Source organism: Halichondria panicea, chromosome 8, assembly GCF_963675165.1.
Source record: "Halichondria panicea chromosome 8, odHalPani1.1, whole genome shotgun sequence".
Lineage (NCBI taxonomy): Eukaryota > Metazoa > Porifera > Demospongiae > Suberitida > Halichondriidae > Halichondria > Halichondria panicea.
This window is the reverse complement of record NC_087384.1, coordinates 3,118,478-3,144,806: the sequence shown is the minus strand read 5'-3', so window position 1 is coordinate 3,144,806 and position 26,329 is coordinate 3,118,478. Positions and strand designations below refer to the sequence as shown.

General features: G+C 42.4%; 4 protein-coding genes across 5 annotated transcripts; 2 read left to right on the top strand and 2 right to left on the bottom strand.

The window, feature by feature from the left end:
* Positions 1-2,538: 2,538 nt before the first annotated feature.
* On the bottom strand, positions 2,539-3,498 carry LOC135339944 (uncharacterized). The gene is made up of 3 exons (XM_064536199.1): positions 3,368-3,498; positions 2,922-3,198; positions 2,539-2,852 (listed from the first exon to the last, which is right to left on the bottom strand). Exons 1-3 carry the CDS (start codon positions 3,494-3,496, stop codon positions 2,563-2,565), a joined length of 696 nt encoding a protein of 231 aa, XP_064392269.1. The 5' UTR covers positions 3,497-3,498; the 3' UTR covers positions 2,539-2,562.
* Positions 3,499-12,303: 8,805 nt separating this feature from the next.
* Positions 12,304-24,439, bottom strand: LOC135340192 (ribosomal protein S6 kinase beta-2-like). Its single transcript, XM_064536514.1, has 22 exons — positions 24,259-24,439; positions 23,954-24,206; positions 23,830-23,899; positions 23,676-23,780; positions 23,321-23,558; positions 23,208-23,258; positions 22,962-23,132; positions 22,818-22,862; positions 20,079-20,183; positions 19,875-19,957; positions 19,311-19,494; positions 19,008-19,079; positions 18,607-18,682; positions 18,258-18,315; positions 17,952-18,014; positions 17,516-17,644; positions 16,072-16,162; positions 15,816-15,923; positions 14,898-15,038; positions 14,613-14,720; positions 13,049-13,149; positions 12,304-12,941 (listed from the first exon to the last, which is right to left on the bottom strand). Exons 1-22 carry the CDS (start codon positions 24,322-24,324, stop codon positions 12,485-12,487), a joined length of 2,775 nt encoding a protein of 924 aa, XP_064392584.1. The 5' UTR covers positions 24,325-24,439; the 3' UTR covers positions 12,304-12,484.
* On the top strand, positions 20,321-22,462 carry LOC135339947 (ubiquitin-conjugating enzyme E2 L5-like). The gene is made up of 5 exons (XM_064536203.1): positions 20,321-20,479; positions 20,616-20,711; positions 21,082-21,159; positions 21,322-21,430; positions 22,147-22,462. Exons 1-5 carry the CDS (start codon positions 20,453-20,455, stop codon positions 22,293-22,295), a joined length of 459 nt encoding a protein of 152 aa, XP_064392273.1. The 5' UTR covers positions 20,321-20,452; the 3' UTR covers positions 22,296-22,462.
* LOC135339942 (serine/threonine/tyrosine-interacting-like protein 1) lies at positions 24,439-26,126 on the top strand. Of its 2 annotated transcripts, none has more exons than XM_064536197.1 (7): positions 24,439-24,586; positions 24,646-24,694; positions 24,750-24,807; positions 25,038-25,128; positions 25,280-25,520; positions 25,684-25,796; positions 25,913-26,126. In XM_064536197.1, exons 1-7 carry the CDS (start codon positions 24,518-24,520, stop codon positions 26,042-26,044), a joined length of 753 nt encoding a protein of 250 aa, XP_064392267.1. In that variant the 5' UTR covers positions 24,439-24,517; the 3' UTR covers positions 26,045-26,126. The 2 variants fall into 2 exon arrangements, with proteins under 2 accessions (XP_064392267.1, XP_064392265.1); XM_064536195.1 differs by having other exon boundaries at positions 24,750-24,911; positions 24,992-25,128.
* Positions 26,127-26,329: the final 203 nt, after the last annotated feature.

The following is a 26,329-nucleotide window of genomic DNA, read 5'->3' as shown; positions in this document are numbered from 1 at the left end:
CTCCCTTTTCTCTGATTGGACGGGGGCGGGAGAAAAGGGACTGGTGACTCTGGGACACATTTTGTGTCTCTACCAGAATTTGGGTAGAGATTATTCATTGATTTTTCCACGTGATCCAAAAATTGCGTGAGGTTAAGTAGAATTGCGTAGCCTGCAAAAGTGATCGCGGGCTTCTTAGCAACAGTTTAAGAATGGATGCTAGTGCTAGAAAAGAGAAGATGATGGAGTAATAACATCATCAGGCATTCAGCTAGGATATAGTCATCTAAGACACCAGCAGAGATTAGCTTGTTTTAGTTTTACGTGATGAGAACTGGCAGCCGAAAGTCATTGGTTGCCTAAAGCTTTTAATAACCTGTACAATACAAGACAGATAATGGCAGACGGCAGCAGTTGAATTGAGAGTAGTCAGACTTGTACAAGCTGTCTTAAATCCCTGCCACTCCTCGGTTCAAAGAAGGACTGCCAAGATTTCTACGTTCATCAGCTGTTCCATGCTAATCCACAAGTTGTGGCACAACAGACACTGGTACAAGGATCTATAAAATCAAAAGGCTGGCTAGATAGATCTGTATACTTGTCTTCTGTGTGTCTTTAGCTTTTGACGCATCAGAATAAATTGGATAATCTGCACGTGACATTAATATTTAATAGCATTCCTGATTTACACAAGCTGTAGCCCAGAGTCACCAGTCCCTTTTCTCCCGCCCCCGTCCAATCAGAGAAAAGGGAGTGGCTTGCGAGTCTAGAGGGAGACACTGTTGTCCTCCCACCCAATTCAAGGCAGTCTGGTGGACGTCCCATGCATCCCATACGTACACGCAGTAGCTACCACCATAGTCTCACTCACCAGTCTGCATGTGCATGAGGAAGGCACCAGAGAGACATGCAGAGCATCTGATCTACTAAATGTCGAGAGACTAGACCTCTGTTTCTAGACAAGTGGCTAAATGCAGTACGTTAGCCTGTGTAGAAAGGGTTAAAATGACCGTGAATCTCATTATAATTGCACCGTAGCTAGCCTAGGGGGCGGCTAATAAACGAATACGCTGTGTCGCACAGTCCAGCGAGTCCTGGCCCTGAGGAGCCCTGAGGAGTCCTGGGAGTCTGGAGAGTCCTGCAAGTCCTGCGAGTCCTGCGAGTCTGGAGAATCTGGAGAGTCCGGAGAGCCCTGAGAGTCCTGGGAGTCTGGAGAGTCCGGAGAGTCCTGAGAGTCTGGCGAGTCCTGAGAGTCTGGAGAGTCTAGCGAGTCCTGAGAGTCTGGAGAGTCTGGAGATTCCTGAGAGTCTGGAGAGCCCTGGGAGTCTGGAGAGTCTGGCGAGTCCGGAGAGTCCGGAGAGTCTGGAGAGCCCTGAGAGTCCTGAGAGTCTGGAGAGTCCTGCGAGTCTGGCAAGTCCTGAGAGTCTGGCGAGTCTGGAGAGCCCTGGGAGTCTGGAGAGTCTGGCGAGTCCTGAGAGTCCTGCGAGTCTGGAGAGTCCTGAGAGTCTGGCAAGTCCTGAGAGTCCTGAGAGTCTGGGAGTCCTGAGAGTCCGGAGAGCCCTGAGTGTCCTGAGAGTCCTGCGAGTCTGGAGAGTCCTGCGAGTCTAGCTATAGTCCGGAGAGTCTAGCGAGTCCTGAGAGTCCTGAGAGTCTGGGAGTCCTGAGAGTCCGGAGAGCCCTGAGTGTCCTGAGAGTCCTGCGAGTCTGGAGAGTCCTGCGAGTCTAGCTATAGTCCAGAGAGTCTAGCGAGTCCTGAGAGTCCTGAGAGTCCCGAGAGTCTGGAGAGTCTAGCGAGTCCTGAGAGTCTGGAGAGTCTTGAGAGTCCTGAGAGTCTGGAGAGCCCTGGGAGTCTGGAGAGTCTGGCGAGTCCGTAGCCTCGATCCCAGGCCGAGTTTTCGCTTTTATAACGGTTAGGCGAACAACCAGTTGTTTGCCTAACCGTTATAAAAGCGAAAACTCGGCCTGGGATCGAGGCTAGCGAGTCCGGAGAGTCCGGAGAGTCTGGAGAGCCCTGAGAGTCCTGAGAGTCTGGAGAGTCCTGCGAGTCTGGCAAGTCCTGAGAGTCTGGCGAGTCTGGAGAGCCCTGAGAGTCTGGCGAGTCTGGCGAGTCCTGAGAGTCCTGCGAGTCTGGAGAGTCCTGAGAGTCTGGCAAGTCCTGAGAGTCCTGAGAGTCTGGGAGTCCTGAGAGTCCGGAGAGCCCTGAGTGTCCTGAGAGTCCTGCGAGTCTAGAGAGTCTGGAGAGTCCTGCGAGTCTGGAGAGTCTTGAGAGTCCTGCGAGTCTAGCTATAGTCCTGCGAGTCTAGCGAGTCCTGAGAGTCCCGAGAGTCCCGAGAGTCTGGAGAGTCTAGTGAGTCCGGAGAGTCTGGAGAGTCCTGAGAGTCTGGAGAGTCTGGAGAGTCCGGAGAGTCTGGAGAGTCTGGAGAGTCTAGCGAGTCTGCTGAGTCGAGTTAGTCTTATAATTAAATTTGTCAATTCAATGCATGCATGGTAGAACGTAACGACAACAGATTGATTATAACAAAACAACACATTTTGTGCACTTATATATAATTTAGCGCACTGAATAATATTCAACCAGTATTGTTAGTAAATATTGTTCCCCTTGCAAAGTCTTTTGGAAAAAGGAGGCACAATAGTCGAGGATCTTGTAGCACGTTTCTTGTCCCCATCATCGACAGATCCATCAGTAGATGTACCGTCTGTTTCAGTCAGTGATGTTGTTACAGTAGCATGTTTCTTGTCCCCATCGACAGCTTCTGTTTCAGTAGTTAAGCCTGACCCACTGTTTTCCTCTTCCTCACTGCATGGAGTTTTTTCAGCCACTTCCAGCCCACACTTAATTACTTCAGCCAATGGAGTCTCAGGGTCGGTCACTGCATGTGTACACAATGTTTATTCTGTGACACTGATACTATAAACAAAATAGGTAAAGACAAACTTACCCCTTCTAAGTACATCGTGAAGATTTTTAGGAAGTTTGTTAAGAAAGATGTTGGCAGCTCTTACGCGATCACTTGTTTTCCTATTTATTAACGTCCCACTATGTTTGGTAGGATTCAGGAAATCTTTGCTGTCCGTGCCTTTCCCCCACTCCAGTTGGTCGACAGCATTTCTAATTTCATCAAGGGAATGAGTAAATTTCAGCCCGTTGTGAGAAAGATGGATTGCCACAACTTCTTGGTTGCTTACCATCAACCTTGTTCTGACAAAGGTGAGTACCTGTATATATATATGTATGTTACAGTGTATGCATATTATTATGTAAGAGTGCAAGCCATTCAGAGCACCACTATGAGTGGTTAGAAACACCTTTAATTAAGTAAACAGAAACCATGCAAGTGGAATTAGGTATCACCACAGCACACTCAATTACTAACAGTATTATTACCTGTCTTATGACTTTTCCATTGCAGTACTCAAGCACTTCCCTGACTGTGTCAGTCACAACACTTTCAAGAGAACTAGTTTTGTCAGTACCTTCCTCAGTTGCAGTGCTATTTAGAGTTACACACGCCATTATTTCATTCTCCAGCTCATCCTTCCCACAGGCACGTACCATCTTGATTTCATGTATGGTTCAATAACAATCAACAAATGCGCACTAATTAATAAACTTACCTTGAATGTAAAGTAAAGAATAAGAGCCCAGCTTTGCGCTAGTCTGGGTTGTTCACTAAACTGAGGCAGCTGAAGGATCTGCTGCAAAATCCTCTCCACCTCTGCCTCTCCATCTCTTTCGAGGTCTTGTCTTAGAGAAATCACCCAGTGAAGAATGCCAGAAGGCGTTCCATTAATGATTGAACTCTCTAAGTCACGTCTCGACTTTCTTTCCTCAACGGTAGAGGGACCAACTTTTGGCCTTCGGAAGGAAATTTCCACACATCTGCTCTTCACTCTGTGATTAAAGTTTAAAGTGCAGGTATATATAGCTGTATATAATTATATGAAAATTGTGGTGTATAACATTCTAATTATGTACACACCTTGGATCATCCTTCAATTTGTCATTGGTTGCTATGACAGGTACAGACAGTGGAAGAAACGCACCACGACGCAAATTGGCTGTTTTAGCCGCTCCATGAAGGTCAACAATGAGCTTGACAACATCCAACTGCTTGCTGTGTGCAGTGGCCTCATCAATACCATATGGCATACACGAGAGGGCACTTCTTTCCATAAAATAAGCATTGGAACCTTCAACGTAAAAGGCATCTTTGGCCATCCCAAAAATACTCAGGGCAGCCTTTAGAGCAGTTGACTTGCCAGTCTCAGTTGGTCCGACAGCAAGCACAATTGGAAATCCTCCATACTTCGCAGCAATGTGGGTGTAGTGACAAGACATTATGGTTCCACCAAGAACAAGGAGAGCACGCGGATAATTGTGCTTGGTGGCTATCTGTAGGCCGTCGAGGAGATCCTTCAAAGGTTCCATTGAGCTGCTTTGGATGGAAAGTTTCGGCACAAGCTCATTGAAGCTGACTTTGTCACACTGTGCCATTATGCAATTGGGTGACCACACATAGGGACTTTCCGTTGCAGATATGCACTCTCCGTTAGACTTGATATGGATGTCATCACCAAACACCCATACATCGCTACCAGGCTGGCATCCTATAACGGTGGTTCCCTTGGAGATCTTAATATCCGAAGCATGCTCTCGTTTGAGAAACTGGAGAAATCTGGTGAGTTCGGAGTCTGAAAAAGCACAAGTGAATCCACCACCGCTCCCAAAAGACTTGTTCAGCTGGCTGATGAACTTTACTTTCTGGTTTGCAGAGTCACTTGTGAAGAAACATCTCCTGCATGTTTGAAACAAATGATCAGTTTAGTAGCATATTGCATTGGTAGCACGTCCTGCATGTGCTCTAAAACAATAATATTTTTCTGCACACATGACAGTAGAAATATGATGTGAGAAAACTATGCTCTAGTGATATCAGATATCCCACAGTCACAACTTCAGCCTATTGTTGGAACCACAACTATACTTATTTGTGGGTTCCAAACTCTACATTTTTAATATCATTTATAGGCACATGAGCTATAAGTCAGTGGAAAGTATGTTTTAATAATTTTTATTGCACTATAATGGAAAATGGAAATACCCATGCAGTATACCAGCTATAATTATACAAATCCCTCAAAGATAAAGTATGTATACATACAAGATGTATGCAGTATATTATACAGATTGAGGTATTGCACACCCATGCACTTAACAAGCTACAAGGTGTGTCACATGTGCTGTAATTAACTGTATATAGTTAGAGGGAGGGTTAGATGTACCTGCTAACACCATCCATTTCGCGTTTCACTTCACAGTAAAACCCAGTCAATTCTCTCGCTTCCACTAGTGTCTTCAGCCTGACTGCAAAATCACACATGGCCTTATCTTCTCCTTTTGCTGATTTCCCAGCAGTTCCGAGTTCCCAATTAATAAAAAATTCTCCCTTTCCAGAATCCTGAAAGAATATACATGCAGCACAATAATTAAACTGAATTTTCTCAAACTGCATGTGGCTTCAACAATTAATATGTGCAATGAAATGTGAGCTCTGCATGCTCACCTGTGAGCTTGTGGAATTAGAATCCCCGAAAATACTACTGCTGTCTCCATCAGTCTCTCGTGATGCACACATGGTTATATGGCACAATGATACAATGATGAGCTTGTTCTTCGAACTGGTTCTTCTTTGGAACAACAATTAGGCCGCAGCGAAATTAATACTTGGTTACGCGCATGCGCTGTACATAATTACAGTCTATAATAGCCTGAACAAGCGGGAGAAGTCTCAACAAAATCATAGTTTGCTCTGTGTATAATATTCTGGATTTGGCTCAATGTCGCTCTATATTTGCAAGTCTTGCTCAAGCAGTTATGCACACAGCAGTAGTCTAGCTCGACATGTAAGGAAGCAACACAGAGAAAAGGCTCTAGGGAAGAGTCTAGATCTGACCCAAGAAATCTCTTCACAAGAAACATCAGAAATTGGATATATCTGCTGTATTACTTGTGACTCCAGGTTAGATCGATTGAATACTTAATGGCACATGATTACCAGATCATGCAACTGCAACTTCCACATTATTATTAGTTTCTTTCTTACAGATTTCGTTCCGTGCAAGAGTTGATCCAACATCTAACACAAGCTCACGAAACAACTGTTTGTACAGAGAAACACGAGTTTTCTGGCTTTTCAGAGTTTTTAAGATGGAAGGAGGGTGAAGAAACTCGAACCTACACACAGTATGTGCAGCCGTGTGGATCCCGTGTCCGCTGTGGAGTACGTACTTGGTACTACTATTGTAACAGATCAGGAAAATCTAGATCAACCACAAAAGGCCTCAGAAATTCGAAGTTGCAGGGCTCGGAAAAATTAGGTGTCTACTGTACAGCTCACCTAATTGTAAGTCAGCACACAGGAGGAAATGTGCTGGTTAACTTTTGTTCCACGCATTATGGCCACACTCCAGAAGAAGATGTAATGCATTTACGACTCCCTAAGGACTTCAAGCTAGCTGTATCCAACAAACTGTTGCAAGGGGTGACGATAGATCGAATTCTAGATGACATTAGAGACAGTGTCGATGAAGGTGGCCTGAAACGGTGTCATCATAGCACAAAAAAAGATATCCAGAATATCAAAAGAGTGTGCAATGTGGATGGAGTACAAAAGCACTCAAACGACTACACAAGTGTTGCTGCATGGGTCGAAGAGCTGAAAAGCATGGAATTTTGTCCAGTTATTGCTTTCAAACCGCAAGGGGTGTCTAGTGAAAGAGAAGGAGTGAAAGACAACGATTTTTTGTTGGCACTTCAAACCCAGTTTCAGCTCGAGATGATGAAAGCTTTTGGAGGAAATGTAATTTGTGTAGATGCCACCCATTCAACTAATTATTACGAATACCTGCTGGTAACTGTTATGGTAGTTGACGATTTTGGGGAAGGAATTCCAGTTGCGTGGGCTATAACTACACGAGAAGACACTTGTATGCTGGCCTATTTTTTCCTAGAATTGAGGAAAAGAACTGGTCCCCTTTCCACACAAGTGTTCATGTCAGATGATGCGACGCAGTACTGGAGTGCTTGGACAGCTGCGTACAGCAGTATCAACACCACAAAACTGCTGTGTGCCTGGCACGTAGATCGTGCTTGGAGAAAAGCTCTTAAGGAGCGTATTCCCCTCAATGAAAATCGAATTGACGTATATCACCATTTGAGAACTTTACTGACAGAACTGCAACCTGACAAATTCCGAAGTTTGTTGCAAAAATTTGTATCTTTTCTATCAAATTGTCACCCACAATTTTGCTCTTACTTTCAAAGAAATTACACGCCAAGGGTGGAAGAGTGGGCAACCTGTTACAGAATAGGCAAGTTTGTGAACACAAACATGTATTTGGAATCTTTTCATCGAGTACTGAAAATTGTGTATCTAGAAGGAAAGAAGAATCGACGACTTGATCAACTTATACATATTCTTTTGAAGCTTGCTCGTAATAAGGCCTTTGAACAAGTACAAAAAGTTCATAAAGGGAAAACAACTTATCGTATTAATGAAATAAATCGAAGGCACAAAGAAAGTTCTAAGATGATTTCTGAAGGCTGTCATCTCCAATCGATTTCAAACAAAGAATGGAAGATAAGTTCTCAGACAACCTCCGGAAGAATGTACACTGTTCATTTGGAGAATCAGTCCTGTCCTTTCTCTTGCAAACTGAGGTGCGCAGCATGTGATGTATGCATCCACATGTACAATTGTTCATGTGTTGACTCGGTTGTACATACTACAATATGTAAACACATCCATGCTACATGCTTTCTGGCCAAATCCACGAACAATGCAACAAGTGCAGACTCAGCCACTGAAAGTCATTCTTTAACTACAGCTTCAGACAAAACGGATAGGTCAGAGATTTCTAATTCTATAGATGATTCATCAGGCTCAGACATTTCTCCTGAAATAAGCACTGAGGAATCGAGACAAAAAGCTATTTCCCTCATTAATGATCCTACACACTTAAGTACCATCCTCTCCAATGCTGGAGGTCAAATTGATATGCTGAAGAAAAGTGCATTTGATCATTTGCACCAGTTGCACACTCTACTCACATCTTCTGACAGTAATGATGCAGTTCGAAGTGTCACTGAGCATATCAAAAGCGGTATTAATGTTCTTAAGGCATATGAAACAAGGAAAGAGCATCCCACCTTACCAATCAAAAGCCGTTCTTCACCTAATGCGCTTAATGAAACTCAAATCAGATTCCAGTCAATAAAGAACAAGAGGCCGCGACATACAGGGATTGCTAAACCGTCAGTTGCTGCTATGGCTAACTGTAAAGAAAATCTGTCTAAAGTGGACATTAATGTATGTGTTGTTTGCTACAAAGAAGATGACAGGCAATATGGTACATCTGATCGAGTTCATTGGGCTCAATGTTCGAAGTGCAATCTGTGGCTCCACACTTTGTGTGGGAGACCTGTAAACGAAAACTCTTTTCTCTGTAACCTTTGTACATAGTAAATACATGTCTGAAAAAAAATAATAATATATCTTTTCTGATCAAAACCATTTATTATGAAATTATTATGTGCTTGTGATGATTAGAATTCATAGTACTCTACTCTATAGAGAACACTATAGCAGGCTCTAGACTTTCAGAACACGCTAAACTCTCTGGACTCTCATCATTATCTAGGACTTACCAGACTCTCAGGACTCTCAGGACTCGCTAGACTCTCCGGACTCTCAGGACTCTCCGGACTCGCTAGACTCTCCAGACTCGCTAGACTCTCCAGACTCTCCGGACTCGCCAGACTCTTAGGACTCGCCAGACTCTCAGGACTCGCCAGACTCTCCGGACTCGCTAGACTCTCCAGACTCTCCAGACTCTCAGGACTCTCAGGACTCCCTGGACTCTCCGACTCTCCAGACTCCCAAACTCTCAAGGACTCTCCAGACTCTCCAGTCTCTCAGGACTCGCTAGACTCTCAGGACTCTCAAGACTCTCCAGACTCTCAGGGCTCGCTAGACTCCAGACTCTCAGGACTCGCCAGACTCTCAGGACTCTCCGGACTCGCCAGACTCTCAGGACTCGCTAGACTCTCAGGACTCGCCAGACTCTCAGGACTCTTAGGACTCGCCAGACTCTCAGGACTTGTCAGACTCTCCGGACTCGCTAGACTCTCCAGACTCTCCAGACTCTCGTGACTCGCTAGACTTTCAGGACTCTCAAGACTCTCCAGTCTCTCAGGACTCGCTAGACTCTCAGGACTCTCAAGACTCTCCAGACTCTCAGGGCTCGCTACACTCTCCAGACTCTCTAGACTCTCAGGACTCTCAAGACTCTCCAGACTCTCAGGGCTCGCTAGACTCCAGACTCTCCAGACTCTCCAGACTCTCAGGACTCTCAAGACTCTCAGGGCTCGCTAGACTCTCCAGACTCTCAGGACTCTCCAGACTCTCCAGTCTCTCAGGACTCGCTAGACTCTCAGGACTCTCAAGACTCTCCAGTCTCTCAGGACTCGCTAGACTCTCAGGACTCTCAAGACTCTCAGGGCTCTCCAGACTCCATCCAGACTCTCAGGACTCTCAAGACTCTCAGGGCTCGCTAGACTCTCCAGACTCTCCAGACTCTCAGGACTCGCCAGACTCGCAGGACTCTCCAGACTCTCAGGGCTCGCTAGACTCTCCAGACTCTCCAGTCTCTCAGGACTCGCTAGACTCTCAGGGCTCTCAGGGCTCTCCAGACTCCATCCAGACTCTCAAGACTCTCAGGGCTCGCTAGACTCTCCAGACTCTCCAGACTCTCAGGACTCGCCAGACTCGCAAGTCTCTTAAGACTCTCCAGACTCTCCAGACTCGCTGGACTGCGCGACACATTATAATTATTATTAGCCGCCCCCTAGGCTAGCTACAGTGCAATTATAATGAGATTCATGGTCATTTTAACCCTTTCTACACAGGCTAACGTACTGCATTTAGCCACTTGTTGTTTCTAGCTGTACTTGAGACTTTGCAGATCCACCTCTTTTCCAGGCTGTTACTGTAGTTCCTTAGGAGGATTCTGGAACGTCTGGCTTGCGAGACTAGAGAGATGCAGAAGACTTTGAGGATCGAGCTAGATTGGAGGAGACTAGAATGGAGAGCAGGTACCTTTAACCTTAGCTTAGATCTACAGTATATAATTTGAGGATCAGATTACAGATACTAGATACACAGTTATTGTATTCTACAGTGTATCCCACTCTAGCCCAGTGAATTTAAGGGGGTCCTCCAACTGCAGCCTTAGTTAGGAAGATAAAATGCACGAGTCTAGTTACACTCAAGTTCGAACCCATACCATTTTACCAAAATGTAGCAAGCAACACGTTAGCTGAGCTACCATTGCAATCACACTCGGACTGGAACAAAATGAGCCCCACCTTCCTTTCCAAGGTGGAACATGTGGTCCCACGGTCCACTATAGGCTGAGTGTAGCTTTTATTGGGTGGAGCTTAGCATTTCGTCCTACTAGTGATCGATCGTGATGGTAGCTCAACTAACTTGTTCTTTGCATGACGACGTTGAGCTCTGGAAGCTTAGGCCTGTAGCTACACTGTCAAAGTAAGACGTTTCTGATGATTCCTTGACCTTGATCACCAATAGGAGGATCGAGTGATAACCGCTATGCAAGTAGATTTACCGTATTTGGTGTAATTAGAGTGCCCAAAAAATTGCTAAAATAAAGTGGCACATATTTTAGACCACAAAAAATTGCATTCAGTCCGAGCTGGTGTTTAAATTACGGTGGAGCTTATGTGCTACAGCTATAATTATAGCCTAGTGTAAATTGCAATCTCTAAAACACGTAGGTCGGTGATTATACCCAGCAGGTACATACATGTACACTGTCGTGATAATCATTAGCCCTCTTATGTAGTTACCCTGTGCGTGTGCAGTGCTTAGCAGGGGTAGATTGATTGGTGTGTCGGTTTGGGTGTGTGTGTGTGTTGGAGGGGTTGAAACAAAAAAGAAATTGTGATCGAGAAACTGCCTTATCATTCTGATCGTAGAATTGGGTAACCACCTCTCCTATTTTCATTAAATATTGCTTATAAAAAATTGACAAAATGATAGTTGCAGGAATAACTCTACTCTTTTATATTTAGACAACACAGAAAAACAGACACAGACCACGAACAGAAAAGAAAAAGCAAACAGAGCCTGGCCTTGAGAGCCGAGAATGATATGAGTTAAAGAGTCTTTCATGGTGCACCAACACTCCCTATTCATCTGTTGCGTGTGTGTGTATGTGTGTGTGGACACAAAAATGCACTGTTTGAGCGAACTAGACACTTTGAAATTCATGGACTGCTTGAAACTTGTAGGCGATCTTCGAAAACACTATTTCTAACCGAACTAATCGTCGCTTTTTAGATTCACGATTATTCCTCATAATGATATTAGTCATTATGGTAAAAAATTATTGCATCCATTTTGCTGCTGCATGTGCAATGAAGCTCAACGCACAGGGTGAATGCTCTATGAGCATCTATTTAGGTTTGTATGGGATATACATCCGTGTAAAAATAATCAACTAATTCTGCAGGTGCAGTACCCAAGACGAAGTGATCTAAAATGCTTATATTCAGAGTGTACAGTTGCTAATAAAAAAAAATCATGCACCCCACCGTTATTATCTCTAGCCTCCTTCTCTTTAGCCATTCTCTTCTATGTTCCTCCCTGTAAGCGTGTATATATAATTATAGCTCGGTACATTTTCTCACTTTTGAAAGTGACATGCATGTGCCATATAGTGTTGAGAATGGAAGAAAATGAATAAATGAAGTGATAATTATCCTTAGTATAATAGTAAATAGCAAAATGTCATTCCATGGGTACTATACTGGCCAGCATGATTATAGTGATGTATGAAGGCAATCGGAAAAAAGTCAAAACTAGATCTATGTATACCAGTCTACCGGCCACTAGATAATCACATTGTTGTAATTGACATTGTACAATCTTGTGCTAGTTGCTCAGTGGCGAATGCTTATTATTTTATCCTGCTACCTGCTTGGAAATTGACTCTCGAAGTGGGAATTAAGTACCATACGTAGCTAGATCGAAGAAGTGAAAGAAAAAGAAAATAGAAAGAATTATAATTATGTTAAGAACAATTAAAGAGGAATTCAACGGAGCAGGTTAAATTGCACGATCAAGTGCACGTGGTTATGAATTACAATAAATAATGTCGACACCTATAATTATTATAATTAAACACTACATGCAATCATAATTATAGCTCTGTTAAATGCTGCATGTGATAGGTGATGGCCTATACATTTATAATAATCATAATTATCAGTTTGAAGTCCGTAACACAGAATAATTATTATTATTGAGTAAAAAGTGATGAAATAAATAATTCACAAAATAAATCACATCGTTCTGGATATTAAGTGCACACACACGCACCAATTATACACTGGCATATAAATTAACATTAGACAGCTAGGTTAAGAGAATCTCAAGTGTTCGGGTCTATTGATAGGGGGTGATATCTTTCGGTTGGCATGGAAAGACTTCGCCGATATTGCAGGTGACACACTGTTACCCAATCTCTGGGTGTCCTCTCCTAACAAACCAGTTTTAAAACCTGCTTGACCGAAATCTTGATGATGGTAAGGCCCATCTACAGCGTAGTTGTAGTCAAGTTCATTAGCTGTAGAGTTTTCGGGGACGGAAATACCAGAGGTGGTACTGAAGCCATTCGTGACCATTGGCTCATGTCTATTATGACTCGCGTGAGTGTGTGAGAGAGGCGGAGTCGTGAAGATAGTTGTCGTAGAGGTGGTGAATGGGAGGGCAGTTGTGGGGGGTGGGGTCGAGGATCCAGGGGCGTCGAATCCAAACACTTGTCTTGAGGAGGCCGTCACCAAGTTCTTAGGTGAGAATAATCCTTTACGAGGAGATCTACGAGTAACAAGCATTTATTGAGTTTTCGATACACGCATATAGACAAATATTAACAATATGAGGGAGAACAGCATGAGAAATTTATAATTATGCATGTGACTGACCTAGGTCCCCTTGGTCTGGCAGTCACTGAAGATGGCTGCTGCTTCTCCTGCTCCATTTTGTAGATCTCTTCCATAACAGACGGAGCGACGTAAGTGAAACCCTATAGTATGTGAAATGAACGTTGGTTATACATGTATACAATTTATTAATCCTTGCAAAACAACCATTATAATTATGCCTCGAGGCGTAGCCGCACGAGGGATAGGGTAAAGCTGACTGTGTGTATCTGTCTGTCTGTGTGTGTATTCCAGCTGTAACTGCTCAACGGTTGCAATGCGACGAAAACTAACAGCTTCTATAGGCTTCTAGCCACGTTCTCTTGGATTCTGATTTGTGGATTAGCAAACTAAAGCTTCTTTCTAGAGTTACGGCTAGTTTGACTCACATTGAAGGCTGTTGCAGTCTCTTCAGAATCTTTCATAGCATCATCTGTTCGCACAAACTTTCTATTCAACACATGAGTTAGCCTTGCACTAAAGCGCCAGCTTTTTGTTAGCTACAAGAGTCAGAAAAGATCTGTTAAAAAACTAGCTATTATAACATTTGTGAACTTGATCTCTTTGGACACACCCTTTATAGTAACTGTGGATGCAATGCGCATGCACGCTCATCCCCACATGTTAGTGGCGCTACATCTGATCTTTTTCTTGAGGTCCTGGTATACCGGTAAGCCACAAAACAAATGATACCTTATATACACAATTTCAATAGATTCATGTACACAAGTCTGGTAACAATAGATACATGTGCACAAGTCTTTTCTTCTCAATATTAATGATAGATATACCGTATATCTTCTAATTTATCGGACACTTCTAATTACCCTGGACACTCTTTTGGGCAATTTTCGCTGTTCTAATACAACGGACACTCCAGTGCTTTAATATTACATTCGTTCTAAATATCCGGACAATATCTTGAGTTACATTCATAGACGGCAAGTAAGACTTAGAGTGCTGCAGTTAGATAGCTTGAGTAGCTAGTTTAGATAGCTAGTGCAACTATTCAGTCGCACACTGTTCTATTAAACTTAGCTAGTTGCATGCAGCTGCTTGCTTGTTCTAATTATTCCGGACACTTCGCATGATCTGTTTCAATTATACCCGGACAATTTCCAAAATAATTATTTTTTGCTGTCCGATAAATTAGAAGATATCCGATAAATTAGAAGATATACGGTAGATACACACTTTCTGCTTGTTTATATATTATACTGTCTGTGCTTAAATCCTCTCTTACTCTCTCTTACTCCGTGCTTTTGACAAAGGTTTGCTCCCACCGTTTGGCTACAGGCCATTTAAGACGATCAGTATACACTATTAACTGTGCATGGTGTGAAACAATCAAAGCACATTGCAAATTATTTACCTCTTCTATAAATTAACACTCTAATACTTTTGAGCGAAGCAAAAACATGGTGAGAGGCATTGGCAAGCGCACGCTTGCAACACTCATTATACATAATAGGTACTGCATGTAGATTGTGTACACTCTCAGAAGAGCATAATGTTATGCACTTTTGAGATTGGGGAAATCTGCCAACATTTGTACAAATGTACTGACCTGGAAGTTAAGGTTGGCACTCTCACTGAGTTTAGATTCCACCGGTGAGTCAACGGGAGGCATCTGAGTGAACTTAGCATCAAACTGACTTGTGTCGTCCTCTCCGTGCTGGAGAATGTGTATGTGTGTAAGCATGCTTAAATTTGGTGGTGTGGGTGGTTTATATCAAAATACATGGCTATATTCACGACTAGCACTATTATAACACGTACAAGTATCATACATAATTGTTTATGGACCTCGTGAAACATTGTGTATGCAATTTGAGCATGCTAATTAGCTCACCACATCAATTTTGTAAGGAGGCTCCACTTTCCTTGCCAGTAAGTCAGTCCAGTTGATCTGTTTGAAGAAAAGATGGCTCTTGATGGGATCAGCATCGTTGGCCCCTCCCCCTAATCTGTTAGGAGGGTGTCTCTTTAGCAGCTGTGGAGGAGGATCAAAGCTGGTCAGTGGCTACTCAAGGTATGTGGCTGGCCCCATGAATAGTTTATCTCAAGTCCAGTGGCCACCAGTGGGAGTGTAAAAGGTGGAATGCAGAATGGAATGGAATATGGAACAGAATATGGATGTGCTTGCAAAGTCTAATGGCTATTAGGAGGCCAGCTTCCAATAAGCCAGTAGCCTCATTTTCAGGCAGCAAACCATGGCCTGTAATTGATGAATTAATCCTACAATTAAGATGGTTGGTTGTTCAGTGTGTTTCTCTTCAACACGCACATTGTTTCAAGCATCACCATGCAAGGCCGGGAAAAACTTTGCAGGTAGATAGAAGAAAGGTTTTACTATAGCTTGGGAGCGTCCTAGACTTCACACCCCACCTAGTATTGGGCACAGCATAATCACTGCTATTAATTATAGGCCCTGTCACGTAATGTATAGAAGTTTAATACTGAACTAGCTCGTATAACAGTATTATAATTACAATTCAGCTTCGTTGTCTTAAGTCTTTAACAGCAACAGTTCAGTTAAATTGAGCAGCTTTGTATAAAAGACTTCTGTACGCTTTTTACAAGTAGTTAAATCATACTGCACTAGTAATTATACAGAGCACCATCTGCAGCTTTCTTTTTAATACTAATTTTGTCATTCCATATTCCGTTTCATATTCCATTCCATTCCGCATTGCACCTTTTACACTATACCCACCAGTGGGGGTCGAGACACAGTGCTTGTCTTCTTGTGAATAAAATAAGTACGTACCTTTTTGATGAGGTCTCTAGCTGCTGGTGTGAGATAGGGGGGAAGATGCAGTTTGGCATGGAGAATCTTGTCAATTGTCCTCTTACGGTTCTCAGCGCAGAATGGAGGCTGTAGAACAAACAGTGAGCGACTGATACCCTACATGTAGCTGTCTTACAACATATAAGAACACCTCGTGTAGGAATGCAAACTGGCACACATGTACACACACGGTGAAGACATCCATTTATTGTAAATGTAGCTACAACACACTTACAGCTCCAGTGAGCATGTCGTACATGAGTGTTCCCAGGCTCCACCAGTCTACTGCCTTGCCATGGCCGATTCTTTGTAGGATTTCTGGAGCCCTGTGACAAAAAGAGGCACGATAGGCAGTGTTTACATGACGTTGTAAGAATGTGTGTTTACTCCCACTAAGAACACTATGGGGAATGCTAAAAAAAACATTAAGTGTAAGCCAATAGTTACCCACCCACAGCTTTACAGGAAGAGGAAAGAAATACAGATGTGTATACGAAATAATGTACATTTTCATGATTGTTGATAGAAGTGTATTATACACTATACATGAGTACGCTGGGTACAACAGGAATAAACCACATTCAGAATGGGAAGGCTTCCTGTGGGAGGAAGGTGAGTAACCTCTTTGATAAATGCTGGGCACATGCTCTGTGGTAAGCAAGGCATTCGCCCTCACTCAAAGCCAGGGCCCCAATCAGGTCACCATTATTTGTTAAAATAAATAGACAGGTGGAGTAATGATCAAGGGTTTACTTTTGTTATGAGAGTACTTACAGAGATTCACTGAAATAACCAAACGTTTTCTGTTTTCTGTTTTCTAACTAATCTTTAACCACAAACAAATTGGCTGGATGAGCAGGAAAATGTACTTTCATTCATGTGACTACAGTAGAACCTCACTAATCCGGACCCTTTAGTCCGAAACCTTGCAAATCCGGACAAAATGGCAAACTGAAAAAGAGGAGGGGCTGTCAGTAGAATAGACTACTGCGCATGCACACTAACTTGGCCAGTAATAATAAACTGCTTAATACCTCGCTCAATACAATGGCCACTGCAAAGAAAACAAAGAGAACTCACTGTATTGGAGAGAAAGTTGAGATAAAAGACTATTCTAGCTAGCAGCTTCCCTTCTGGCCACAGTAATATCATAAATAAAATAATACATGTACACAAGTGTCTTCGTTAATGATATTACATCGCGTTAATTCTGAAATTTCATGCATTCGGATGGGGTCTGGTGGCTCTATTCGGATTAGCAAGGTTTTATATAAATATACATGTACAACAAACTGTGCCCACATTGATACACACAACTTATTCACGTGCATGTGCGAGACCTATTTGCTACAGACACTGTGTAAAGCTCAGATCAGGGAAATACATAATTATTATGACCATGCATGCACATTAAAATAGGTACAGTGTAGTATGGAGTCAACATTCTTGTGTCTGCTGTGTAGTACGTGTAATCAAGACTAGCCATCAACAAGTCGCTCTGTTATAGTTAACTGCGCTATAAATTAGTCTCGCTACTTATAAACAATCAGAACGCTAAGCCTTGTAGCCAAAAACAGGGCATTAGTATCGTGCTAATGACACCGCGCCTCCAATTCAATATATTGGGCATGATTATAGGTACACTGATAGAAAATTTTCGCAGAGAGAGTTAAACTCACATGTACTCGATGGTACCACAGAAGGTGTGTGTAGTGGCGTCACCAAACAGAGACTCTTTGCTAAGACCAAAGTCAGTAAGGACCACGTGCCCATAGGAGTCCAACATGATGTTCTCAGGCTTGAGGTCTCTGAGAAAAAAAAGAGCAATTCTTTCACTATTTGGCTGCATGACCAAATATCTCTTTACTTGTGAGTATTAAATCATCCCCAGGGATGCAAGAAAAACAGTACTAATTATACACAATGACTTAGCCATGTACGGCAGGAACATTGATAGAGGTACAATAGTTGTATAAGTATGGGGGGCGATGAATGACAATGCAGAACACAGCTAGAGTCTACTGGTTGTAATGAAAACACACATGTTGCAATATTGAAACTAGTTAACCACAAGCTCTTTGAAAACTTTCCCTGTATACGGTTTTGAGTAATTACCTGTATATGATTCCATTGGAGTGAAGGTGCTCCAGAGCTAGCACTATTTCACCAAGGTAGAAACTGAAAGCAATAGCAACATTATGACGAAAAATTGCACATAGTATATACAGAGACAATGAACTCTTACAGTATTGAAACATCCCCCCTTACATGTACATATCGAATATAGAATAATACTATCAAAAAATTAATAAGTATGTACACAGATAACAAACACTGATCTTGAAGTTGTATACTAATTTCATGCCCAAACTATCCCACCACTGATGGATCCTCGGCCTGCATTATGCAACAACTGCTCACCTAGCTGCATCCTCCAGAAACACTCCCTCTCTCTCTAACAAGGCAAACAGCTCTCCCCCTGCAAGAATCAACATGCTTATTAACACCCCCAGCTCACAGCAGGGGACAGCTGACCAGCCCACTAGTCTATACCACAGTCATGCTGATAAGATAAACAGCTCCCAAAAGTCTTGACCAGGAAAACTGACCCTTGTACTGTCAGTGTTGCATGCTTATGCCAATGCCTGGGACTAATTCTTGTACCTCGAGTACATGCAAATGCACACTTCAGGTTAGGTGTAATAAAGATACATTTCCTCCCACTTGTACTAACACTCTGTCTGTCACATGGGCTGCAATGTGATCTCACCTCTCAAGTATTCCAATATGAGATAGAGTTTGCCATCAGTTTGAAATGCATAGAACAAGTCGACAATGAACGGACTCTATGAGAAAGACTAGAATCAATGTCAAGCTGTATGCTACAACAATTACAGACAACAAAGGATACACATTACACTAAATGTATAGCCATAGCAGTACCATTGATCATTACAGCTATTCCCAGGCCAACAGTTTCATTGATCAGTAATCAAATGAAGGATATCAAAGGATGCTACCCACAAGTATTAAACTTTAGGTCACTTACAGTCATTATGGGTCAGGATATAAAGCCATAAACAAGCAATGTTTTCTATGAATCAATTAGCACCAATAACTTTGTTTTGGAACTATTATAGTCATAGTTACAGCCAATTAAGTGGGTCATACCTTCACAGCCTCCAAAATGTGCCTCTCAGCTTTGGTATGGATAGTGTCTTTCTTGCTCCTTACAATAGATGCCTATATATATAAACAGCACAGGATCATCATGTGGGGCTACTGTTACGGTACAATGTTGTTTTAATGGTATTTTGTGTTAGGACTGGGCTTTCATCCTTGTGTATTATACCAGCCTAAATATTATTGACTAGTGTCTTGTTATGATTACCACTGCATGTGCATTGGCAAGCACAAAAACTGGCTCTTGACGAATAATTCAGTACAAGCTCTTGTACTATAATTATAATGTACCTTCTTCAAGACTTTCATGGCCATGATCTTCCCTGTATCGTTTCCTGTTCTCTTTTTTACTTGAAACACCTTCCCGTAGCCACCCTTACCCAGGACCTTGAGCAGATCAAAGCACTCAGGACCCACTTTCTCAGATGTCTTGTTCACAGTCTCAGAAGTGAGCTGGACCGTCTCAAGCTGCTCCCTGCGTAGAGGGGATTGATTCACCGACAAAACGGGCTAGCAGTGACAGAATTACACAGTGTTTTTCAACTTGTATGTACATGTAATAGGGATCACATCTTCCTTGTTGTCCCTTGTGGTTAACCACACTTTTACTACTCCATTGACTTAAAGAGATTCATAGCTAAGTGGTAAAGTAGCACAGGCCCCACTTTAGGTCACCCTTGAAGAATAGTTATGCAGTAGCATAACACAGCTATCACCTCCCACCACATGAAACTATGTACGTATAATATGTACATACATGCGATATGCAGCTCTAGTACATTTATTATTCACTTTCAGCATAGATTAAAGAGTTCAATAGAATTATCTGCTTTCACTCGCAGTCCCCATACTCACTCTATAGTGTCCATTGGACTAGTTCCCCCACTTTCCTGTGATGAGTCCTGCTCAGTAGGAGTGCTGGTACCTTCAGCTTCATCCTATTAGTGTATGAGAAACATACAGTCTGTCACATAATTTCATACAGCAAATACTAGGAGAAGATATCATCAGTGTATGGTCACAACTGTGCTGACCAACAACCATCCATTCAAGGTCTACCTCATCTTCAGATTCCTGAAGTGGTTCAACATCTAGAGGCAGACCGTCTTGCATGTCCAGCGAAAACTGGTGTCCAAAAACATCAACGTCTAACGACATTTCAATAATTTAGCTTAATTATTAGCTATGCTTTCCTTAAGTTTGGAAGGTAGAACTGTACGCTAGTAGCTATGCAAAATCTTAACTTGCTTGAGACAGCAATGAAGCGCCACATGCCAAACTCAAGGAGACACGCCTCGTTTTGTGAGGTCAAGGGTCGTCTACACATGCAATTGACCTCCGGTGGTTACATAATGCATGATTGATCTTGCGCATGCACAGTAAGGCTGGCTTAGTCAGCGATCTCATCAAGAAGGCGAAAGGGGAAGAACAGCATGGCTGCCACAAGAAGACTGGGAAAGGTATGTAAATCTACTTTGAGTGTAAAAAAGGACCGCCAAAATGTTCTCTAATATGTACACTATTACACAGTATTTGTAGGTAGTTGTTTTGTGCTCTTGAAGCTGTGAATTCATTATTTTGGTTTTGTGTGTTCAGGAACTGGATGATATCCGGAAGAGTTCACAGCAAGTGTTTAAGAATATCGAGGTGGATGACTCCAATATACTCAATTGGAAGGGATTGATTGTTCCTGTGAGTCAATAAAAAGTGTACAAGAATCTCATAAGCTGTGTGGTTGGTTTGGCCCTTTTGTAATCATCCTATTCTCGATAAGCATAAAAGTTTCTCTCCTCGTATGGAAAGCAGGTATTTGTATAGAAAAGGTGTGGCTTGGGCTTGTTTTCTGTTGATGTTACCGACAGGATATGTGTGTACACTCGACAGCTATTTCCCCTTGTGTACAGTAGGTCAATCCTCTGAGAAGAGAGTGCCATGTAACACTTTTAATAGATTACACACAAGGCCGTGGATAGTACTTATCATAAACTATCAGAGTGCGTCCAAGTTGGGGCAGTTAATATGGATGCGTTGCTGATTTTGGATTGTCTTTTTCCTCCCTTAGGACAACCCTCCATTCAACAAGGGAGCATTCAAGATAGAGATCATTTTTCCAGCCGAGTATCCATTTAAGCCACCCAAGGTGACTGACCGTATGTGTGTGAGCACACGATGGGGTGCAATAGCATTGTGTACGGCATTGTGTGTGTATACCTGTAATTAACAGTATGTATGTACTGTTACACAAACACAGAAATGCCACACATGATTGAGTAATAATTATCAGTCTCTCATTATCCTACAGATCACATTCAAGACCCAAATATACCATCCCAACGTCGATGAGAAGGGCCAAGTGTGTTTGCCCATCATTAGTCCTGAGAACTGGAAGCCTGCCACAAAGACAGATAAAGGTTTGCTGTCACACTCACCTGTTGAATAGATATCCCCACACTAAGCAGACAGACTTTCGTGTACATTCATAAGGGCAACTAGCCTCGATCCCAGGCCGCTCTTCCTCGAAGAGAGGGCCTGGTATCGACTGTTTGCGCATGCGCCACATAATCCCCAGAAACTGGGGACTCCGGATATCATCGTATAATGCTCAGTAAAACAATGACGTCACAACGAACGGAAGTGGATTGAAGAAAGTGGATAGAAGAAGGTTTCTAGCCCGTGTGATAGCATTCTAATAGCTACCCTTAGCCTACTATGTTAACAAAAGACTCACAGCCTGCAACAGTGTGGATAACATTCCTCTAAACGGAGGGGAAGGCTGACAATAGCCTATATGGATAGGCCACGCCCATCTGACACTAACCTTGGTGAAAGTCGACTCTATCAGAAAGAAATTGCTGCTGTAACCAATACAGCTCTGTCTCTAGCTAGCTAGCTATATAGCTCTGTGTCTGACTTTTAATATGAAGAGTATTCTTCGTCTATATAGTAATTATGTTATTCAGGATATAATTCGGGTAAAAATTCAGTTTAATGGAAAACATTACGGGAATATTATCCAATAATTTTGCGCATGCGCAAGCAGTCAGTAGCAGGCCTAATAATTAGGCCTTGTGAAGGAGGCTAAAGGGCAACGTAATACACGATCACTTTTCTATCTATCTACACACAGTCATTCAGGCGCTAGTCGCACTGGTTCATGACCCCGAGCCCGAGCATCCACTGAGGGGGGACCTAGCTGAAGAGTACACTAGAGATAAGGCTGCCTTCTGCAAGAAAGCTCAAGATCATACTCTGAAGCATGCAGAGAAAAGGCCCTAACTCTTTAGTGATTTTAATTAACTCAAACATTATTGTAAATTTATTCACTCTACATTGCGATTGTTGTGTGCAGTGAGTTATTTTAGTGTTACGTTGTGTGATTTGATTGTGTGTTACAAGTTAGATTGCGTACATGAATAATAATGATGCAATTATATTTGCCATGAGATTTGAATGTTTACACAACATAATAATTATTATATACTACGAAGTAAATGTCAGTGGGCTGAGACTAGGGAGGGGCTAGATAGTCTTAAGATTATATAGCACGATTGCAGATGAGGTCCAACATGCATGCACAAATGCACTGAACTTGTAGTGATTCGTGCACGCATGTCGGACCTCCTCTGACACAATTGCTAATTATATATAGTGGGGTTGGGCCAGATTTCAATCAAATTTCAAGTACGACAATTAATTATTCATCTAAATGTGCAATCATTATCACATTATAATTTTCACTACTAACAGAGATTCTTGACTAAAATTTTTTCCTATTCTGATATACACAGTGTTTCAGGCAAATTCTTCTCCTTTTTTGATGTTTGTTAGCAATTCTGGAATCACCTGTAGGAAAGAACATAATTTTTTTAGAATTAAGGCATCCAGGTAATCATCTTAATTTGTGGGACAGAAGAAGCATCCACTTGAACACTATGCACCCACCTCTTTCATCTTCTCTTGCTCGAAGGCAGAGAGTGTTCCCATACCGAGGTTCTTCTCTACCCCTCCTTTGCCCAGGAGTAGGGGTGTGGCAAAGTAATTGGCCTCAGTTAGGTCAGACTGGACAAAGGCACACTCCACAACACCACTTTTTCCACCCATTGCCTCTAACAGCTGTACAGACAGAGCATAATCATAATGCACATACATTAGAACATACACGATGAGACAAACACATACTGTACTCACTCTGATAGTAAACTTTGCACCTGCATAGGCCATTGAGAGTGTCGCAGAGCCCTATACACACACAACATACGCGTAGTCAAAGGGTCCTTGAACACAATCGATTAATAACTCACGGCCCCAGCCTTGGCATTGACGACCTCAGTACCAGCATTTTGAATCCTGTCCGTTAATTTTTCCAGCTCCTCGTTAGTGAAGCTAACATTAGGTGTAGTCTGAGAGAGTAAAGGGAGGATTGTGACTCCTGAATGACCTCCAATAACCGGGACATTAGTCTCAGCCACATTGAGGCCTTTGGCTTCTGACACAAATGTATTAGATCTCACTACGTCAAGGGTGGTCACTCCAAAGATTCTGTATGGAAATATAATTTGCGGAACAATAAGAACAAGCTGTAGCCTTGTGTAGCCATTGACACAAAAAGATAATTAACCTAGTCATACGTTCCAGTAACTGATTAAAGATAGCAACCTGTTGGGGTTGTAACATCCAGCTTTCTTGTAGACCTCTGATGCGATAGGGACAGTGGAATTGACTGGGTTGGTGATGATCAGTAGCATAGCCTCAGGGCAGTTTCTGTGTTAGAACACAAGTTACACACACTAGCAAGACAAGCACATCAAACCTTGAGCACGCCCTTGCCAAATTCTTGACAATCGATGCATTAGTGTTGAAAAGATCATCACGAGTCATTCCTGAGATATTTTACAGCTGATATTAATTAATTAATCTTCCCTCCATATACCTACCTGGCTTTCTGGGCACACCAGCAGGAATAACGACGACATCGCAGCCTTTCAAAGCATCATCCAGTTGCTCATCTCCCACATGTCCTGTCACTTGGCCCTTGGTCTCTATGTGGCTCAGATCAGCTGCCACTCCAGGAGTACCCACAATGTCGTAGAGGGAAAGCTGTGACACTAGTGGACTATTCTTCAACAGTAAGGCCAAAGGCTGGCCGATGCCACCAGCTGCACCAAGTACAGCAACCTTAGACGAGTTCTTGAGGGGGAAAAATCAATAATAATAATAATATATGATTTCGTTCTCTTACTTGAACAGATGTCGAGAATTGTCTTGCACCTCTTGTTGCCACACACACAGCCAATCGGGACATCATTTTGTGAACTGAAATGAGAAGCAAGTAAGTCTGTAGCACTGAAATGGAGTGCTGCTGCCCTGCTGGATAATTTTTGACTGGAATTAATTTAAGAGGTCAGGGTTTTTTGCTCACATGAAAATCACATGGTCCGTATAGAATCTAGTTGTTATGGAAACTGAATCAACTCCAAGTGCTGCGTGATGCGATATGCATGATGAGCTCCAGCTCTGCAGGAATTGCTTTATGTGAGCCAACTCAGCTCTACAACATCCTCACACAGGTAGACTAGAAAGTTACACCATTCTATACCTACTAGATTTATTGTTTTTAATTATACAGTGCACAAAAAATCCTGCAGTTTTATCTCAAACATATCTTACTTTGTTTGGTAAGTGCGCGCACTGACTCTACAAAAACTGAACTTAGCTGTAATTTTGTTACAGATGCTCGTGATGTGGCAGATTACAATGAAGCACATGTAGTGATCTCGAAAGCTTCCAAGAGGGATACCAAAGGACATTACAGAGTACCGGTTGGTGTGCACCTTCCTTCGTGCCTCAACTGTATCGTTTATGACAGCAACACAGTTTCTGTGGTAGAAGATAGTAAGTCCATGACTTTGTGTTCATTGTAGTCCACAATCAGCATGGATGAACTTTGTAATCCTCGTTTTATCATACAACAGCGCCAGCGGTACATTTGGCCAATGTGTTGGCATGCAGTGGATCCAAATATACTGTGATGATACTAAAAGGAGGCTATGAGAGATTCTCCGCTGAGTACCCCTTCCTGAGAACGCAGAAGATCATGTACACTGACATAGTAAGCCGAAATAATTATTTTACCCAACACTTTTACGTGCATCAGCATCAAAAATTGTTATGTGTATGTGGCTATGTTCTGTCTCAGATTACTCTTTTATATACAAAGCTTCAGGAAACGATTCAGCTACATTTACTTAATTATTTTACAGGAGCTTCTATCACTTCCCCGCTACCCAAGTGAAATCCTTCCTTTGTTCCTCTACCTTGGTGACAGACACCATGCGTACAATGCGTCCCTGAATTATGATTTAAAGATCCATGTACATTTGAGTTTGGGTAGTAAATTGTATCCTGCCTTTCCCGAGGGAGTTACTGAGCTTCACCTCGATGTGGACGACCAACCTGATCAAGATCTTCTCTCAAAGTTTGAGGAAATTTATGAGTTCCTGGGTGAGGAGGAATTGTATTGATTTTGTGATTGATTATAGCTGCATGAGATAATTTGCAAAAGAGTAACAGCTGGGATCGAGGCTAGCATATGCGTAAAAAAGTTCTATGAGGATAGCTACAGGATACATGAATATCCAATACCTTGTCTCTTTTTATGCTCCAGAAACTCAGAGAAAGAAAAGTGACCGTGTGTTGGTGTTCAGTGAGTTAGGGATCAGTAGAGGAGCTACTGTAATCATTGCGTATCTCATGAAAAGACAAAAGTGGTCCCTAAAGGTATTTAGTTAGTTTTGTATTGTAAGGAACAAAATTTGAGCAGCCGTAATAAGTGTATGCAAGTCTAGTCATGGTTCTCTGTTCTTTAAGGCATCATCTTTTCTCTTCCATTATAGGAGGCTTTCTGTCATGTGCAGAAGTGTCGACACCACATACGACCACTGACATGCTTCCTTGAGCAACTATCACAATGGGAGACCCAGGTGCTAGGAGAGTTGATCACTGATATTCACAAACTTTATAGCTAGCTAATTATTAGTAATTGCAAGTCATAACAATTATAAACATTATTATAGTAAGAGGAATCGGAGGGATATTAATCATTGCCTGCTTGTGGCCAAGGAATAGCTTAGACTAGACTGGAAGATATTAACAGAAGTGCACACCTGGCATTAATCATTGCCTGTGGCCAAGTCTGACCAACAATCACTAGAGGATGGAGAGATATTAACACTTACAGGAGTGCACTCCTGAGATAATTATATTAACATGCAGGAGTGCACTCCTGATTAATCATTTTCCTGTACCCAAGG